Source organism: Oculina patagonica, chromosome 9 (assembly GCF_052425735.1).
Source record: "Oculina patagonica isolate OP01 chromosome 9, crgOcupat, whole genome shotgun sequence".
NCBI lineage: Eukaryota > Metazoa > Cnidaria > Anthozoa > Scleractinia > Oculinidae > Oculina > Oculina patagonica.
Genome location: NC_135766.1, coordinates 13,438,306 through 13,458,484, shown reverse-complemented (window position 1 = coordinate 13,458,484; position 20,179 = coordinate 13,438,306). Strand labels below are relative to the sequence as shown.

The window sequence follows — 20,179 nt, the reverse complement described above, 5'->3', positions numbered from 1 at the left end:
TTTTTTTACAATATTTTTCCTTCTCTTTACTCGACTCCTGTCAACGTTGTGAATTTAACTTACAACTACCGTATTTATTCGAATAAACGCCGCGGCGTTTATTAAATTTCTCGCGATTCCAGTGCGGCGTTTATTCGAGGGCGGCGTTTATTTAAAATTCGATTTATTTCTTGAAAACAATAGCATGGTAACTGAAAATTTGAACCTTCAAAAACCGGAACATGTTGTACTGCTTGTCTCAAAAGTCATTTTCAATATCTTAAAACATTGCTACAATCAAGGAAAATAATTATTTTAGGCTCGCTCAAACTGGATAGTTACTGCATTTATTTTTTAAGTCTATAATACGAATAAACGCCGCATCATGATGAGTCCGTGATGCAGCGTTTATTCGAGGGCGGCGTTTATTAATATTTCTGCTCTAAAATGCGGTGTTTATTTAATACGGTAACATTTAGGTGAGTAAATTGTGAAGCGTCTTGACTAGACGATTCTATATGGCCACCTAAGGGTTTTTACCTGAATTTGGTGTTGTTAGCATGAATTTGTGTTGTTTTTATTTTTAATTAGGGATGTCTCATCACCGGATGCCTCAATGGTGGTTCTTGTTTGGTGGACGACGGACAACAAACCTTTAGTTCGTGTTCGTGCAAAGTGCCGTGGACTGGGGAGAGATGTGAAATTAAACTGGGTAAGAACAACAAAGTTTTATTTCCACGCCAATACGGCAATGACGGTAATTTTTATTACAGTAGAACTTCATTTGACGTGTGCGTCTCGTTTATATATATATTCATCGTGGGTACTCGTAATTAAAAACAACAAAGGCCCATATGACTTGAACGAGTTTATTCTATAGTAAAACTGTCAAAATTGAAATGACTTTAGGCCGTGAATGGTATAAAAACAAAACAGGGTAAGTACAATATAAGAAACGACAGAAAACTTACGCCTTTCCGGGCTGTGTAGGGCACCGCGTGGCCAAACAAAACCTGAAGCCACTTAAACGCATGCTAAAACGTTAGACGCAAAAATGACGTTAACTCGAAGAGTCACGCTTAGCGTGACAGGAGAGATACAAAAAAGGCACACGAGTGCCGTGACACTAGTCTTCTGCACGTTTTTTACTGAGGTAAATAATACGCAATAAAAAAACTAACACTTTTTTCTTTTATGATTCAGAGACAGAGTGTTCCAGTAATCCATGTCTGCACGGAGGAACATGTACTGATATGATCATTGGTTTCAGATGCGCCTGCGCAGCATCGTTCACAGGCAGCCATTGCGAACTCAACACCGGTAACTTTTTTTCAGCACTTTGCGTTCTCACCCTAGCTAAACGCTGTAGATAATCTCCAACGAGACCATTTGAGTCGACATAGGCAGATTAAAAATAGTTATTGGTCATCTTTATTTCATGGTCGGAACTCACTAGGCGACAAGTCGCAGTAACAGGACGCTGCGAGAAGTCGCTCCGTGTGTACTGCTGCAAAACAAGTCGCTGAGACAGCGCTGCTATCACTCATTTTGCCGCTGCGATGTGTCGCACGAATTCAAGCTGTTGTGAATTCGTGCGACACATCGCAGCGACAACATTCTGTCGCAGCGATATAGATTGTCGCAAGAATGTACCACGCGACAACATGTCGCAGCAATCGTCGCGACGTGTTGTAGCGACTTGTCGCGTAGAGTATCCTTAAACATTGTTCCTAAACTATGGGTCAACATTCTTCATTTAACAGACCCAGAATGCAGCTCGTACACAGTCGACGCAGAAGCAGACCGCAGTGTATTATTTCCAAAAGGAGCTTCTCATAAATGTGACCGGAACACACTAGCTCCTGGCTGGTATCGCTTCAACAGCACTGCAGGCTCAAAAATGCCTACCACTTGTGTTCCTAAAAGCATGTGCAACACTGATGCATCCGGCTGGCTAAATGGAGCCCACCCTACTCTCCAAGACGGAGTGGTTTCACGGAATGTGTGTTTTAACTGGAATGGGAACTGTTGCAACTGGGTGGTAGGAATCAAGGTCAGGAACTGCGGATCGTTCTATGTGTACGAGCTTGTGAAAACACCTGCTTGTCATCTTCGTTACTGTGTGACCAACTGAAAGTGCAATAAACAACTAATTTTGTATCGTATCATGTTACAAACACGTTACGGGACTTCAGTTCGTTTCTTCTTAGTTTAGTCACTCCGGCATTTGCTTTTGCTTACTTACTAGATAACTTTTTGGGCAATATTTTGTTGATTAAGATTCGCTTAGAAATTTAGCAAAACAAATGAAACACGTCAGTAGTTTTGATTAACGAACAAACTTAGTACCATACAGTTCGTCTTGTAAAATCAATTTGTCCTGTAAAATTAAGCTCACTGTATTTCAGTCAGAATATGATAGTCTTTATGATCAAAACGGAAGCATTGCTAAGTTGAATTTATCTCTTTAAATAGTTCCTTTTGAAATCGAAAGATTTAAGTCAATTGAGATAGCACCTTTCTGTAAACCAATCACAAATAGTTATTACTGCATCCTTATTTGTAATAAATTGCTTCAAATGATTACTTGTTATTGTCTTGATTTCTTTTGAAAGTTTTTAATTAAGAAGTAATTGAAGTCTTTTGCTTTCATTAGCCTTACGACTTTAATTCAACTTAATTGTGTAATTTCCAATAGATCTGTGTTCTGTCACTCTTAATGCACATTTTTCTTTTATACTATTTATCGACTCTAAAACAATAGACCCTTGCAGTGTACAAATCGTATATGCGGAAATAACCTTGTAAACCTTTTATTACAAAACATTTTACCTGACCCGATCCTCAATTAACTTAGAAATCTCAAATAAGGGCCAGGATCCAAGAGTACGGGAAAGAGTTGGATATACGGTACCGTATTTTACGCGATTAAGCGTCGCCCCGGATTAAACACCGCTCTTAACTAAGCGCCTGCATCTGAGAGCAAAAATATTAAAGAGCACCGCCCTCGATGAAGCGCCGCATTCATTGACAAAAATGCGGCGATTGATCAAAGCATTATCACACTGAGTTCTTCAAAGGGTCAAACTTAAAAAAAAAAAAAACAGACAAAAAAACATGAAAATGTGTGGTACAACTCAATCTAAACCAGCTTTGGAAATTTAATCTCCAAAATACCATGTTTTTCATTTCGAAATAGCTATATTTCATTCTTCTCTCTCTCACTCTCTCTCTCTTGTTATCATTAAAGCCTGGTTTTCACTAGCGACGCAAGCACAAGCGCAAGCATAACAACCCTTATTTCTCCGTGAAAACGGCTTAGACTCAAGCAAAAGCACAAACGCATTGTATTTGGAAATTCCTTTTTTGCGTGATCGCGCTTGTGCTTGCGCTTGTGCTTGCCTCGCTAGTGAAAACCAGGCTTAACCATTTACCGTCCCAGATAAGCGCTGCAACCGAAACACTACAAATTTGAAGAGCGCCACGGCGCTCAATCGGGTAAATACGGTATTACAAAAAGAACGGTTTGTCCCTGCTAAGTGGGTTCAGCTGGTATAAAAAAAAATGAATTAACTTCTAGGACCTTAAAGCATGCACTGTTCAGCTTAGGAGGAACCAAATGCGTTGTCGGTAACGATGTAGTGTTTATAAAGCGGTCTTTGACTGCATAAAATATAATAACATTTTCCTCTTTTATAGTTTTGCTGCCGATAGCTTTTAAGACTCCAATTTTTCCCAAATCACTGTTTGAAGAATAAAATGATGCTTAACGCTTCGGCTGTTCGGAAGAATCTATACTTGATAAACAATAATGGTCAATAATAAATAATGCTGGCCGTTGTCATTAGTTTAATTTTCCTCAAAGCAATGTTTAAGCCATTATCTTTTATTTCAATTTGCAGCTTAACACTCTGACACTTCAACAACTGGTTTTCATTTCGTTTCATGAAATTTATTCTCGAAAAAATTAATAGCGATTTCGTAATTATAACCTTGTTCTTTATCATGCTTCGTGGCAAATATCATGTTATTATATTAAAATTTTGTAAATTATCTTTAAGTTCTTTATATTAAAGAAAGCTTTGTCAGCACAAAAAGCATGAAGATCATGTCTTCTACAGCATAATCAACTACAGGTTGTGATAGAAATGTATTTCCCATTTTAAAACTTAAATCTTTAACAAAGAGTCAATTAACTTTGGCTATGTCACCAATTATCATTTTCATAATCGAACAATTCAGCTTTTCTTGGAAATATCACAGGATAAGGCGACATAGCCTTGATGTCGGTCAAAACAAAACGGGTAAAACAGTAACTGATGAGCAGTTGTTATGCATAACGACAAAAGCCATTAGTCGCTGAATGTAGTTGACCGAAATAGTCAACAACTATTCACCGAAGTGAAGGTGGCTAGTGGTGGATATTTACCGAGCCGCGAACTGGCGAAGTAAATATCCGCTACTAGCCACCGACACTGAGGTGAATAGTTGTTTTAGCATATACTAAAACAATGAGATAATATAACCCGAAAGGATGATTTTTGACTAGTTTGCTCCTGTCAAAGATTACAATTTTCGCGCGCGCGTTGCTCTGAGGTGAATATCAAAGGATATTCGGAGTTTGAGTAGCCAATCAGCGCGCGCCAAAAACGCTATCCACTGTTTTAGTATATACTAATCATGCATATTTCTCTCACCATTCTTTTACAGGACAAATTAAACATCCTATATATTCAAATTTATTTAAGAGAAACGAAGCTGGCAATTTTCAAAGAAAATGTAGTAATCAAATTTTTACTGCAGTGAAATCTCTGCCGAACATACCTAAATTGAACAAGGTATACTGACTGGCTTTATAAGAACTGAATTGTTTTAAAAGAACTGATTTTATAGACCTTAAACATTATCGCAATCTAGATTACAATAGAAACGAACGGAGAGACAATAACTTATTCACTGTATACTGATGGTTTTCGACCATTATAGAAATGACAAAGACATCTGGTCATGTTGGTAAAATAAACAAGAGATGTTAATTGGAAGTCTTTTAACAGCGTCCGCCAAAGTGGCGGCCATTACTTATCATGCACATTTTTTGCGATATACACCTAAGAACTACCCACCAACTTATAACAATCCGATCATAATAAACCCATTATTGCTCAATACAAGCACCGCAGGCTCAGAAGACCTCACTTTAGAAAATACAATATATTTGACGTCAGTCTGGTTTTTGCTAGTGATGGAGGGTAAAGGTGTTTTGTTCTTTATTCTATTCCAAGGAATAATAATATTTACCGCCGTTTTCGCGACCGAAGAAGCTTCAACATCTCGTTCGGCCTACTTCATGACTCACGAAAACAAACAGCTCATAGGTCATGTTGTCAAGCGGTTCGAGTCTCGTAGTTTGTTATTGTGCGGTCAACAATGTCTGAGAAACGCGTGGTGTACGTCTACAAACTACAAGGTGTTTTCCAATAAGGACAACAAAGGAACTTGTGAACTGAACAAGCATGAGATCTTTCTCATCAACGAAAACACCAATTTTCATGAAGAGAAAGGAGTAACCTTTTTAATGCGCCTAGAGGTAATACGATATGAAATGTTTCATCGCTTTCGTTCGTTTTATACGGTTTTACGCACTTTAAGTCTAAACTTAGATTGATATATTGTTATTATTTTTGTTTACTGTTTAGTTTGTGTTCAGGCTCTCTTGGTTCAGGTTGTTAGGTGTCTATTTGTAAGTGGTTGTCGTTCAACTATTTCCCTTAATATTTTTTCTTTAAAATAAAACATTCAAAACGTTGAGGAGAGTATTTTTGTTGTCTATTTTTTGTTTGCCTGCCCTTCGCTGCCACTAATTCATCATTGTCTCAGTTTTCTTGATTTGCATCCTGATGTTTATTCGCATCAAGAGAGGATCCCCTCTTGTTCGCATATACTTTGTCTTGAAATATTTTGTAAATTTTGCAAGATGAGTTTTGAGTTTGCGCTTCGAAAATGGTTCACGGTGTTTGTTTTTGTACATTTTTATATTTTGTTCAGTCATGCCAAAATCCTTGCATCTTTCTCATTTTTATTCAGGGATGTCTCAATGGTGGTTCTTGTTTGTTGGACGACAGAAAACAAACCTATTGTTCGTGTTCGTGCAAACCGCCGTGGACTGGGGAGAGATGTGAAGTTAAACTGGGTAAGAACAAAAGAGTTTTACTTAAAGTATCAGTATACCCCAAAATTGTGTTTGACTCTTCGCAAAGTTATGAACGAAAACATTTCTTGCCATTAATTATTTGATATTGATAGCTGTCAGCAGGTTGTCTAAAAGGGCGCTGCGATACTACCGTTGCGTAATCATCACAGTTCTTGGTTTTCGTCGAGTTTTGGTTGTTTTGCGATAACAAAATGCATAGTTTTCCAGACGTGAAAGAAGAAACATGTCCGTAATCTACATTTTCTAAGCTTCCAGAAATATATACTTCGCTGCCGGGGATTTGCGTAAATTACCAGACGGTAAGACAGCTTCAACGCATGATGGTCATTTGGGGTATACTGATGCCTTAACACGAAGACAGCAGTGACGGGCATTTTTAATACACTTGTCCTTCATTTTGCGACATAAATCATAATCAGCATTTTAAGAACCATTTACCGACGCGTAGTGTTTACCTCTCCTTCTCCTGTATGGGAGGCGCGGTGGCCTGATGGTTAGTGCGCTGGACTCCGGATCGAGCGGTCCGAGTTCGAGCCCCGGTCGGGGTCACTGTGTTGTGTTCTTGGCAAGACACTTTACTCTCATAGTGCCTCTCTCCGCCCAGGTGTATAAATGGGTACCGGCAACATAATGCTGGGGGGGTACCCTGCGATGGACTAGCATCCCATTCAGGGGGGTGTAGAAAATAACAGACAGGAAAAATAAACTAACTGTTTTTCTTTTATGATTTCGATACAGAGTGCTCCAGTAATCCATGCCTAAACGGAGGAACATGTATCGATATGATCAATGGTTTTAAATGCGCATGTCCAGACTCATTAACAGGCATGCATTGCGAACTCGCCACCGGTAAATTTTACAGCATTGTGTTACCTCATTCTAGCTAGTCACCATTTTAGCTTATTTATAACGTTGGAGATCGAGCTCTCGTAGGCAAATTAAAAATATTGTTAGTTAACCTAATTTTATGAAGAGTTTTTGTCATTTGTTAAGGTATTTTTTAACATTGTTCCTAAACTATACGTCCACTTTCTTCACATCTCAGATCCAGAATGCAGCACTTACTCAATCGACGCAGAAGCAGACCGCAGTGTATCATTTCCATGTGAAGCTTCGTCTTACAAATGTGACCGCGACACACTAGCTCCTGGCTGGTACCGCTTCAACGGCACCGCAGGCTCCAAAATGCCCACCACTTGTGTTTCAAAAAATATGTGCAACACACATGCAAGTGGTTGGCTAAATGGAGCCCACCCTAGTCTTCAAGAGGGAGTGGTAACCCGGACTGTGTGTTTTCACTGGAGTACGAATTGTTGTAATTGGCAGGCGTCAATCAAGGTCAGGAACTGCGGATTGTTCTATGTGTACGAGCTTGTGAAAACACCAAATTGTCAACTTCGATATTGTGTGACCAAGTGAAATTTTAAATTTCATTTAAAAATAAATCATTTTGTATTGTATCATGTAACGAACACGTTACGAGATTTTTCTTTTATTCTCAGTTTAGTCGCCTCAATATTAATTTACGTTTGCTTACTAACTCAACATATTTAGTCAATTTTTTGTTACGTTTTAAAAACTTAACAAGGAAACCAACCATCCAGTTTGACTTGTTAAGTCAATTTGTCCTGTAAAACTTGTTAAGAGCGAATTTTTTTGTAGACCGCGTGAAAACAAAAATATGCGGTACAAACTTCCAAAGTCATCTGCCTTCATTTTTGGCTCAGAGATACCTTATGGTAAGTCGATAAACGTGGTGTATTTTTTTCGTTTAAATCTATTTTAATTTTCGAGAAAATATTCAGACACTGTAACGAGTGCCCGGCGACATAAAATGGCCGAAACAAGAGCGACGAACATGGTCACAAGAACTTAGCTCATCAAAAGCGTCAATTGAAGATGACCTTTCTCAAGTTTGTATATTTGTACAGGAGGCATTGACAAATGTTATGAGTCTAAAATAAGGATAATCAACTGAAATATGAAATCCAGGCAGGCGTTTAAAAATCGCCATTTTCTAATTGTTTACAGATTTCATTTTGGAGACGTTTTTCACGAAGTACTTTTGCTATGCGGTATAACTCGGATTCGCCTGAAACTTTGGCTTAGATAAGTAGAAATGATGTACTTTTTAATTATATAAAAATTTGCTCTGGGCTTTTGATTTTATCCAAGACATAGACCGTCCTACTTCGAAGAAATCACTCGACAGTGACTTATGTATGTGGTGGTTCGGGCCCAAGTAGACCAAAAGGCTTAGGCATAAAACAACAACAACATTTATTCCTGCTACCATTTCTCCGACCACATGCTATCTTTTATGCATCCCATAATACACAAGGGATCATGTGACTGACATGTTACTTCCGGTTACAATAGAAACACTACATCTCCCCCTAAGTTATTACAAATGTTAGTACTGGAAGAACTAAAATGAACAGTATTTCAAATCTAATTAAAAGTCCTGAAAACAAACAAACAGTCTCTGTTAATGTCTCTTGCACATCATAAACTTAAGTGCATACGTAGTCTTTTAAATAGGCGGGTGGTTGTCTAGAGCGCGCAGGTCGCAAAACAACTGAATCGCCCGGCAAAGGGTTGGGTGGAGTCTCTTGCACCTCTAGTGCTGGCTGGCTTGCGATTGTCACTGGATGCGTAAGTTCCACCTGGTCTGGCTCTTGGGGTGGTTGTGTTGGCTGCACTTGGTGTTCCTTTCCAGTGGTTTCAGGTGCAACAAATTTCTTCATGTGTGCTATGTTCCGCATTTTATTGTTCCAATTGGTATCTTCCAGTATGACAGCATTTCCATCTTTGTGAACGACTTTGTATGGCTCAGGCTCATAATTGGGTGACAGTTTGTTCTCTCGAGCCTGTTTCAGTAGGACTTGATCACCCTCTTCAATGTCGCTAAATTTGGCAGCGCGTGTTTTGTCTGCATACTCCTTCTGTCTGAGTTTAGCTCGAGCATCCCTCTCTTTTAAGAGCAGCTGCCACTGTGCTTCTGTAGCTCGATCATTGGGGATTTGAACTTTAGGAAGTTTGTCACGCAGCTTCCTCCCCATCAGTAGTTCTGCAGGCGATATCCCAGTAACAGTATGAGGGGTAACTCTGTACTGGAATAGAAAGTCTGCGAGTGCTTTTCGCCAATCTTTACCCTCTAGGCGTGCGATTCTCACGATTTTCAGTAAGGTCTCATTGCAACGCTCTACCTCTCCATTGCTTTGGGGCCAATAAGGCACGCCCTTTTTGTGTTCAATTGCTAGATATTCTAGGAATCCCTCAAATTCCTTGGATGCAAATGGAGGTCCGTTATCACTACGGACAGTCTCTGGTAGGCCATGTGTTCTAAAAATAGCCTCCATGGACTTGATTACGTGTTGTGCATCTGTTTTCTTGAGAAGGATAGCTTCGATCCAGCGAGAATAGTAGTCTACAACTACCAAGAGGTGATCTCCACTTGTAATCTCGAGAAGATCAACTGAGATTTCTTGCCATGGGGAATCTGGTAGTCTGGTTGATCTCACCGGCTCTGGTTTGGATCGAGGTCCGACAAGCTGGCAGGGGTGACATGTTCGTACTACTTGTTCTACTTGCTTGTCCATTCGCGGCCACCATACTTTCTCTCGCAACCTGGCTTTAGTTCGGACCATACCCTGGTGTCCTTCGTGAGCTAACATTATGGTGCGCTTTTGAAGGCTCTGTGGGATGATGATGCGGCTTCCTCTCATCACCACCTGTCCTATCACCCACAGTTCGTCTTTAACTGCTTTGTAAATTGTGCCTTGTAACTGGCTCCAATCATCTGACATTATAGCCTGAAGTAACATCTTTAGCGTTGGGTCTTTTTCAGAAGCTATTTCAACTTCCTTCGGTACTAATGCAGCTGGTACAGCTTCGCTCACTACGCTGTACGCAAACTCTTCTGTAGCTTGAGTTTCGCAATCATGGGTAGTACCCACTGGTAGGCGGCTGAGGACATCTGCAGCATTGTCCTTGCCCCGTATATGTGTCAACTTGTATTGGAACTGCTGTAAGTAGAGAAGCCATCTTTCTATTCGCGCAGATGGGGGCTTTGACTTTGCTCCAAGTACAATGAGAAGAGGCTTGTGATCAGTGCAGATTTCAAAGCTAATGCCGTACAGGTACAAGTAGAAATTTTCACAAGCCCACCTTACGGCCAGAGCTTCTCTTTCAAATTGGGAGTACCTCATTTCAACCTTACTCAGCTTTCTGCTAGCATAATAAATTGGCCTGTAGCTTCCATCTTCTTGCTCCTGTTCCAGAATTTGCTCCAACTCCCACAGGTGAAGCGTCGGTTGTCAGACGAGTTTCTGCGCCCTGTCTGAAATATGCCATCACTGGTGCATGAGTCAGCCGGTCCTTTATCTCTTGGAGTGATTTTGCTTCCCTTACTCCCCACTTCCACTTTACGTCTTTCGTGGTAAGGTCCCACAATGGACTCGATATTGTTGCAAAGTTAGGAATGAACTTTGAACAGAACTGCACAGAGCCGAGAAAACTTCTTACTTCTGATGGGTTCTGGGGTGTTGGTGCCTCAACAATAGCTTTGACGCATTCACTAGACACTTTCAGCCCTTCCCCAGAGAGCACGTCACCCATGTAGATCATGCTGCCAACGCCAATTTCACATTTATCATAGTTAAGTGTAAGCCCACTGTCCTCTAGCTTGCGCATGACCCTCTCTAAGTTTTCACCATGTTCTTCATTATTTGCGCCAACAACCCGCAGGTCATCGTGGAGGTTGTATGCCCCTGGGCAATCTTGGATGATCTGCCAAACAATTTGCTGGAATTTTTCTGTGGCCATGTTTACACCGAAAAGCAGGCGCTTGTATCTGTAAAGGCCATTAGGGGCAGCAAAGGTTGTAATGTCCCTTGAGTCTGGGTGTAACTCAATTTGGTGGAAAGCCATATTTAAATCCAATTTAGAGAAAACTTTGGCGTTTGAGACTTCTTGGAGTGTTTCCTCTACGGTGGGGACTGGGTGTTTCTCCCGCACAATGGCCTGGTTCGCTTGTCTCATATCTAGACAGATTCTAATGTCCCCGTTAGGTTTCTCGACCACTACCAAGGGGTTGACCCAGCTGGTAGGTCCCTCTACTTTTTCGATAACATCAAGCTTCAGTAACTCTTCCAATTTCTCCGTGACTTTTTCTCGTCTACTAAAAGGGATTCTTCGTGGGGGTTGAGCCACTGGCTGCACTTTCTCATCAACGTGTAACTTGAGCTGGTACCCCTTGAGCTTCCCCAGGCCCTGGAAGACTTTGGGAAACTTCGCCCTAAGGGAGGCCTTTTTATCTGCTTGTTTTGAATTGTTACTAACACCATCAGATTCAACATCACAGTTGTTAACAGGGATACCAACCCTTAAAACACCAAGCAATTCAGATGCATCGCGGCCTAATAGCGTCGCAGCTTTGCCATGCGTAACATAAAACTCAACGCTCAGGGACTTTTGGGTTTGTGGCACACGTACATCCAGATTACATTTTCCTTTGATTTGGAGTGGCTCTACAGATGCATAAGCAAAAACTCTTTTGTTGCACTCCAACAATTTAACATTACCCCCCGTTACAAGGTCGAATATTTCTTCGGACATCAAATTACAACTAGCACCAGAGTCTATAATAACGTTAATAGTCTTATCTGCAATGTCCAGCCTCAGAGTGTTCCCGTCATCCGTCTCCCCAGTGTAGAACACGTAGAAATCATCCTTGCTCGCAGAGCTCCCAGCAGTCACGTCCTCGGTTACTTGGCGTACATCACGTTGGCCCTGTGAACCTCGTCCTCCTCTTCCACGACTTTGTTTTCTTCCAGAGTTTCCACGACCACGACTCGAACTGCGACTAGAATCTCGCCCTTTACTCTGTTTGGTGTGACAGCACACTTCGAAATGACCCACGATGCCACATTTCCCGCATTTGTGGTCACGTGAACGAATGCATTCCTTCGCGAAGTGTCCCACTTTATCGCACCGCCAACATTTTCCCCCTTGTTTCGCGTCTGGAGATATGTTATTTACTCGGCCATCACGGTTAAGAACAAGTGCTTCTTTGTCATGGTATTGGCTAACGATTTCCATAAGTTTGCTCAATGTTAATGTTTCTTCGCGATACAACTTGGCCTTGAGGTTTTTGTCTTGAATGAAAGAAATCGCACGATCTCTCACCTGGTTGTCCCTTTCACCTGCATATTCACAATGTTCGGCTAATTTCTGCAGGCGTGTGATGAAATTGTTTATGGTTTCTCCAGCGGTTGGTTGAGCTGCGAGAAACGCCTGTCTTGCCATCGGCGCGTTTTTTCTCGGTTTGAAATGATCGGATAGGCTGTCCATAGCTTTCTTGTAATCCTTTGCTTCGCCTCGTTTGTCGGCAGGAATTGAGTTATTAAAAACGTCTCTGACTTGGGGCCCGGCGAGGTGAAGTAGAAGCGCCCTCATCTGTGTTGGGTCGCTGATTCCCGAGGCAGTCACGTACAATTCGAATTCGTCTTTCCAAGTTAACCATCGTTGTGCGAGTGTAGCTGGCTCGCCCACAGCGTCGAACGCTTGTAAACCTGGCAGTCCGCTCAAGGATACAGCCATCTGTGCGAGTTTTCCACCGTTTAAACTCGTTAACCACTTTTTATCCGCTTTTCCTCGTCGCCAAATGTGGTGGTTCGGGCCCAAGTAGACCAAAAGGCTTAGGCATAAAACAACAACAACATTTATTCCTGCTACCATTTCTCCGACCACATGCTATCTTTTATGCATCCCATAATACACAAGGGATCATGTGACTGACATGTTACTTCCGGTTACAATAGAAACACTACAATGTAAACAAAGTAAATAATCGAATTACGCAGTACACTTTCTCTTAGCCAAAATTCGAACGCAATCTTATCATTTAGCTACACACGAGTTTATTTATTAATATTTTACTCTTACCTTGCAAAAGCAGTGGTAAAACATTGTTTTTCTTCATTCTTGACATTCTTTTACCGGCAAATTGCACGGGCAAGCGGCTATGTTGCTTATGATACAATCAGTCGATATTAGCAAAGGCCCGCGTAAACATGGTATTTCTTGACAATTTTAACCACATTTCAGGTTCCATACAGCCATTCGTGCAAGGGACTTGATAACACGATGAACAGATTCACTTAACGACGTTTTAAGCCTCAAATGAGATGTTGTGAAATTCAAAGAACGGTTACATGTCATTGCTCGTGAACCCTCGTATTTGTCACGCAATGAGTCACGAACTCCCGGGGGGTGGGTGGGTACTTTACAGGGGGGATCCCTTCAAAGTCTGCATTTTTCAACTGCCATTTAGATACAGTCGACTCCCGATAACTCGAATTCACGTTTTAAAAGTTTTCTCATGCTCTCTTGTTCGTCCACATGTGCAACCTCTCACTCGGTCATAAAAAAGCCGCTTTTTGAACTCCATTTTCCCTTTTATTTATTCAATACAAAATAATCAAGATGTACAGAGTTGAAAAAGCACTGCAACTAGCACCAACGGTACGGTAATTTGTACAGGCTTTTTATTCCTGTTAAAATTATTATACTATTATACGGAACCCCATCTGGGCGTGGTAAAAGCTTTTTAATTTGACCCCGGAGGCGGATACCATTTCTATGTCTTATCAATGATCTGAAGACTGCCAACAAATCACGAGAGTATGTTTTACTTTGAGTGCAGCTCAAAACGGAACCTTTTTGGTTAAACTGACAGGCAGCCTGCCACGTCCTGAACAGCCTATATGTGTGACCAAAATCCGTAACTTAACCATAATATGGGAGTTCACCCTTCCCGCTTCCAATACACAGAGGAGTCTGTCATAAACGTTTTTACTTTTATTCATTTTACTTTGGGGGGGGGGGGTGATCAACTTATCAGTACGAGATAACTAGGAACGTCCCGCACACTTTTAACGGGATCGCAATAATGTTCGACTGCATTCACATAGGCCTGCATAGCAGGCGTCGGAAAGGGGGGTGGGGGGGAGGGGGAGCTGGGAAGAGGGAGAGAAAGAGGGAAAAAAACGTAGGGGGTTCTTAAGGCAGGCGTTCCCTCTTCCCCGTCTTTTTCCCTCCCCTTTTTACGCCTGCCGCGCAGGCTAGCATTCACTCGAATGCGGTGCTGTTTCAGCATATTATTACGTCAGGAAAACGTTACATAATCGACATTTGTTATCAGACGGCGCTAAGCTCGATTTTATATATATCCGTCACCACCGTTGCGAGAATTTATCAGACTAAAACAGAGAAAAAGAACAAATCACACTGTGTTAGGTTTCTCCTTTTTAAACTTAATAATATCGCATTTTATATAACCACAATATTAAACGGACTGAGAACTGACTTACAATAAACCCCTTTTAGCTCGAATTCGATGACGATAACGCTCATTCATGAACATAGCGCACTCGAGGCGTCACAGTTTCTATCCTTCGAAGCTTCACTTATTGGGTAATTTACGATTCCGATTATAATTACATAGTTTGTGGAGGAAGAAAGTGGCATTTAAATTTTGAAAGAGTTTGGTCTTAAATATAATATTCATGAAAAATTGGAATTCCGGACAATCGGAAATCTGGATAATCGAGGTTCGACTATACTTTCTATAGAAAATTAACAAAAATCGCAGACTTACCAGACCCAGCAGGGACAAATATGCCCGTACGTCGAAAGATCGTTCTCAAAAGCGCTTTGTTGATTTCCGGGGGGGGGGACTCGCCTATGAAAGTGACGGGGGTATAAATTTTTGATATTTGGTCTCACTTAGGGTCTTCCGCGAAAAAATAGCAATATTTTCAGCCAAAATGGTCTCGTTCAGGGTTATACACGCAGAAATATACAAATAGCAATTCTCTTTTAGGGGTTCTTTTCAAAATTTCTGACGAGCATCCCCGTCCGTTTCATACAGTCCCCCCGGATGTTGATTCCGCGGTCAGACTTGCGTGATTTCCCTTTTTTGGCATGCCTCAATAATTCTGCGGGAACGCGGCACCGTTGCGAACCTCGTCTCCATCCATTGCCCAGAGAAAACCGATGAGCTGGGCAGATAGTAATGTCCGAAATATTCAAAGGTACATTGAAGATTGATGCCGCACTAAAATGATATGAACGCAGAGGGAGTATAACAGAACTTCTTTCCGCAGCTCGACTTCGCATATCTTGAAGGCAGTATCCCCCAACTAATCTTTGAAAAGAGTAATTGATTTCCATTCTATACTCTCGATCTGTAAAATTCTCTACTTATTAAAAGCACGAATCAACAAAATAAATTATCAGTTCTTGTTTGCTTTGGAAACTATGGCGCGACGCTCATTATATTGTTAGAGCTGCACCTAATCTAGTTTATTTTTCCTTTCTGATTTTTAAATAGAATCTCTGATAGTTAAAAATGCTATTTCCACTTTGTTAAAACAAAAAATATGTGACCCCTTTCTTTAATCCGTGCCAGACCTTGACGTTAAAACCCCTCCCCAAAATAAAACCAAAAAATAAAAAAATAAAAGTTACTTCGAAAAAACAAAACAACCAAAAATACAGCTGCAGTACTCCGTTAAAAATGCAACAACAACGGCAACAGTTACTCAGTGACCTTCCCCGTTTCAGGTTTAATAATTTTTTTTCTATAGTATCTTTATGTGTGTGTGTGTTTTTTTAACGTGAAAACGTACTTTCATCTACATATGCCGTGACTTTTTTGAAAGGGTTTTTAGACTTTTTATTACCCCGTTTATGTGCCATTACGTTTATATTAAGCCCCACCAAAACCACTTACGAAGTTGTATAAATCCAAGGATTATAACCGAAAGTTTACGGTATTTCTCAAAGTACATAGCCCACCAAATTTAATTCAATGGGTAACCTCCCCTCAAGTGACACATCATTGCGTGACAGATGTCAAGCCGCCATTTTCGCTCTAGTTGATCTTCTGCAAAAACAACGGCCATAACGCGGTTTTTAAACTGTGAAGCAAGTTTCTTCTATGAACTGGCCGTTTTCACTAAATGTGGTTGGAACTGTGAAGACCGGAATGCGGTGGTTTTTTTTCAAGGACCTTCTGGCAAAGTTTAATATGGCTGATTTGAAATTCTCGGGAATTCTGAATACTGTGATTTGGTAAACACCGTTCGAGTGCTGGTAACGTATTTGAAACAAAAGTAGGATACAAAGCAATTTTCAACGAATTGTGACGCCAGGTAAGCTAAATATTGAGTTTTGGATCAAATAGGGTGTTTACTAATAAGATTTTGTCGGAATTTTGACTTTGAGAAGGGAAAGCGTAATTCGAGCCTTATTCGATTATTTGCGTTTGTTGACAAGTCGGTGTTGTGATTTCGTCCAAATTAAAAGGGGAAGTTCTTCGTAGCAATTAAAAGCCCAAGGCTGATTTTTATACCATTAAAAAGAACATCATTTCCGCTTATTAAAGCCCAAGTCTTAAGTGATTCTGAGTTATACCGCATAGGAAAAGAGTTCTTTGAAAAAATGCTCCAAAATGAGATTTTTAAGCAATCAAATTTTTGTAATTTTTAAACAGGCTCTAAATATTCAAATCGATCTTTGCAATACTGTTCTTAGACTCAAATCATTTGTAAATGCCTCCTTAACAAATACACAAAATCGAGAGAAGTCTGCTTTATTTTGCGCTTGTGAGCAGCATCATTCTTATGCTCTTAATCGTGGTATGAAATTCGACCATTTCATGGCAGTCGGCAGGCGTGACAGGTTTTATTTTTTTTTCAGCCAAACAAAGATAGCTCCTAAAGAAAAAATCATAGCACGTTGATCGACTCACCATAAGGTATCTCTGAAAAAAAATTGAGGGTAGGCTTGTTTAAAATTTTGTACCACCTCTCACTCGGTCACGGGAAAAATTCGCTCTTAAGTCGATTTGTCCTGTAAAACAGAAAGAGCTTAAAAGCTCTTTGTGTTCTAAGATACGATACTACGCAGAACAAATCAAGCTAGCATTGCTAAGTTGAAAAAATCTCAATCTTCAAAAAGTTCCTTTTAATAAAATCGAAAAATGCAAGTCAAATTAGTGTGCATCTTCCTGGAAGCCAGCCACGAATAGCAGTTATTACTGCAGCCTTATTTAATACTGGTGTCATTATTGCTTTCTAATCTTGATTTCTTTTTTACGTTTTTAATTAAAAAGAGATCAGAAGTGGTTTACTTCTATTGGCTTTATAAGGCCAAGTAAAAAAAACTGTTTCTCGTCCCGCCCGCGTCATTTTTTTAGGGCCGCTTCTCTTTTTTTAAAAATTGTTATTGGGAAAATTGGAACGAACAAAAACCAACAGGCATTACTCCTCAATTAAGAACAAACATGGCTTTTGTCTGCGCTCTAATACGAAATCAGGCCAAAATTTTAAAGCCTCGGCACGCTAGGTCCTTACTGGAGAGGTCAGGATTTATTTTGCAAGTTCGCTTCTGGAGAATTTTGACGATGGAGAAAATAACAAATAACAAAAAAAGCGCCCGCCCGCTCTCTTTTTATAGAAATCCGGACAAGAAACTTTTTTTTTTCTTTTATTTGGCCTAATGGCATATTCTGGAAATAAAAAAACAATTTTAACTGAGTCGTGTAATCCTCAACAGAGTTGCAGTCAGCTTCCTCTGTATTTACATTTAGTTATTATATACTTAACGTTAGCTAGAGCTTGCCGAGTACAAATCGTATATAGACCATAATTATATAATAATAATCATGTAAAGCTTTGTCTGTTACAAATACATGTTTGATTAAACTGCCTTGACCATGACCCAAGCTCTGTCTTCTTTTTGACGTCTTTAGAAGAGTAGAAGAAACAGATTCCCAGGTACCAAGAAACAGTAACCGGTTTCTGTTCTCGGAAACAAAATGGTACTCCCAAGAGTTAATTCTTTTTCTGTGTTATGCTTTCCTAACTAGAGTGTCCGTACACCCTAACGACCTATCGTAACATTAACGTTTACATTTAAAAATCATTTTATTTGTTTTGATTACCTTTAAGACAGTTTTGGTCTTAGAGCTATGTTCGGAACGATGTTTTTGTTTATCTTTATTGCCGCTATTTTTTATTTCATTTATGTCCAACATGTTTTTACAGCTAAACATCTTGACGCCTAAATAAATTCATTTTTTATAAAAAATATGGTACCGGAAAAAAAAACCCTGATAATATATAGATTTAGGCAAGCCTAAAAGCGGAGCACCCCAGTTAATTATTTTGCACTTTATTGAAACCTGAATTCAAGCCATTGTACAATTTTAAGGCTAAGAATATAATATTCGTTTTATTTTTTTTTATAAATATTAATATTGTTACTTACTTTTTTTTTTACCGTGTCCCGGGGGGGGGAAGAGGTACTCCCTAAAATTTACTAAAGGGGTGTGCCACTGAGTCGCTGAGACTCTGGACCTGTTCCAGAGAAAAACGGCTCAATTTGCGACCCTGTTCCAGACAATATCAACAATGAAAAATATATGAAGATAGATATAAAAACACTAGCATACATCACAAAGCGCTCACTTGACTTTGTCTGTGGCTTGGAGAAAAACCAATGAGAGGAGCGGAGTTTCATAGCTAAACTTGATAGTGTTCCACAGTCAAAAGGGTGATTTGTATACCCTGTTTCAGAGTCAGAGAGGCAAAAGGCACACCCTGTTGAGCAGCACATACCCGTATAGCCCTTATATGGGAGTACCGTATACAGCAACACCAAATAAGCCGAGAACAAACAAAATCAATCAAAACGTTTTAATTCCACCGACAGCATTATGATCCAGAAGTCTGGATGGGAAATTATGCTGCAAAACGGGTAATTATGTAACCTTCGTGTAGATAAGGAGGGGGTAGTAGGGCTGCATGTTGGGGTAGATAGGCATATCACGTGGTAAATTAGCAAATCACTTAACATTTAGAGTATAAAGGAAATAATATACATCTACATTAAGAATATGGTTAATTTTCTTTTTTTCATTCATTCGTTTTTATTTTCACTATTTGCCTATATTTTAATTTTGAATGGAAATGGCAGAGGTCATACATGTAGCAAAGGGTTTACAGCATATTGCCATAAGCTAATGCCAAGCAAACCGGAGTGAAAGCTAACCACAAGCAAACTAGAGTAAAAGCTAATCCCAAGCACACCGGATGAATAAAGCTAACTGCGAGCAAACAGGGGTGAACCTAACTACAAGCAAACCGGAGTGAAACTAACTGGAAGCAAAGAAAGGACATTCTGTAACCCCATCCCACCCCCCCCCCCCCCGCCCCCAAAAAAAGGATGATAGCACCTTTTTTACTTTTACATGTGTTTTTGAGTCCCCTTCCTCTTAAGGGGTTTCACTTCACTTACAGAAATAAAAAAACAAAAATTCTGGGAAGATAGAATATTGTTTGTGAGTCTCAAACTCAGTTTTGTTCTTTGATTACGCAGAAAAAATAGAATCATGTTTGCTTGTGTATAAAACTATGCAAGAAAAAAATATAGCATCAATACTTTAACTGCTCTTTTAAAAATTTGTATGCTTTATTGTACACATTTTTGTGGAGTCATGTTACCCATTCGTCATGGAGTTCACAAAGTAAGCAAATGAGTCACAATTTGGTTGCTTCATGGTACCTAATGGATACTGCAAATTTTATCTGGCTTTAGAATATTTCACTAATTTTAACATTATAGCTGTTCTTATAAATTGTACACAGCATACAACACATAAGAATGAAATTGGTATTGCATATTGCTTGCAATCACGATTTTAACGTCTATACTTTAGAATTACAGTACCACCAGTTTCAGCATTACCAATCCAAATTCAAATTATTACATTGCTTTTTAACTCCACTACCTCCCCCAAGGTCAACCAAAGATCTTATGATATACAGTAGTTAGACAACTACATGTAAGTCCTGTGTAGTCGAGGGCTCAAAATATTTGGACACTTACAGGTCATGTTAACCGGCCAAAGAGATTTTA

At 39.9% G+C, this 20,179-nt stretch overlaps 2 protein-coding genes across 2 annotated transcripts; both read left to right on the top strand.

Annotated features, from left to right (window-relative positions):
* Nucleotides 1-426: 426 nt before the first annotated feature.
* LOC144664958 (pancreatic secretory granule membrane major glycoprotein GP2-like) lies at nt 427-2,113 on the top strand. Its single transcript, XM_078526153.1, has 4 exons — nt 427-447; nt 571-691; nt 1,183-1,299; nt 1,743-2,113. The coding sequence occupies exons 1-4, from the start codon at nt 427-429 to the stop codon at nt 2,111-2,113; spliced, it is 630 nt and encodes a 209-aa protein (XP_078382279.1).
* Nucleotides 2,114-5,326: 3,213 nt separating this feature from the next.
* LOC144664957 (uromodulin-like) lies at nt 5,327-7,614 on the top strand. Its single transcript, XM_078526151.1, has 4 exons — nt 5,327-5,566; nt 6,064-6,169; nt 6,929-7,039; nt 7,236-7,614. Exons 1-4 carry the CDS (start codon nt 5,327-5,329, stop codon nt 7,607-7,609), a joined length of 831 nt encoding a protein of 276 aa, XP_078382277.1. The 3' UTR covers nt 7,610-7,614.
* The last annotated feature ends 12,565 nt before the right edge of the window (nt 7,615-20,179 follow it).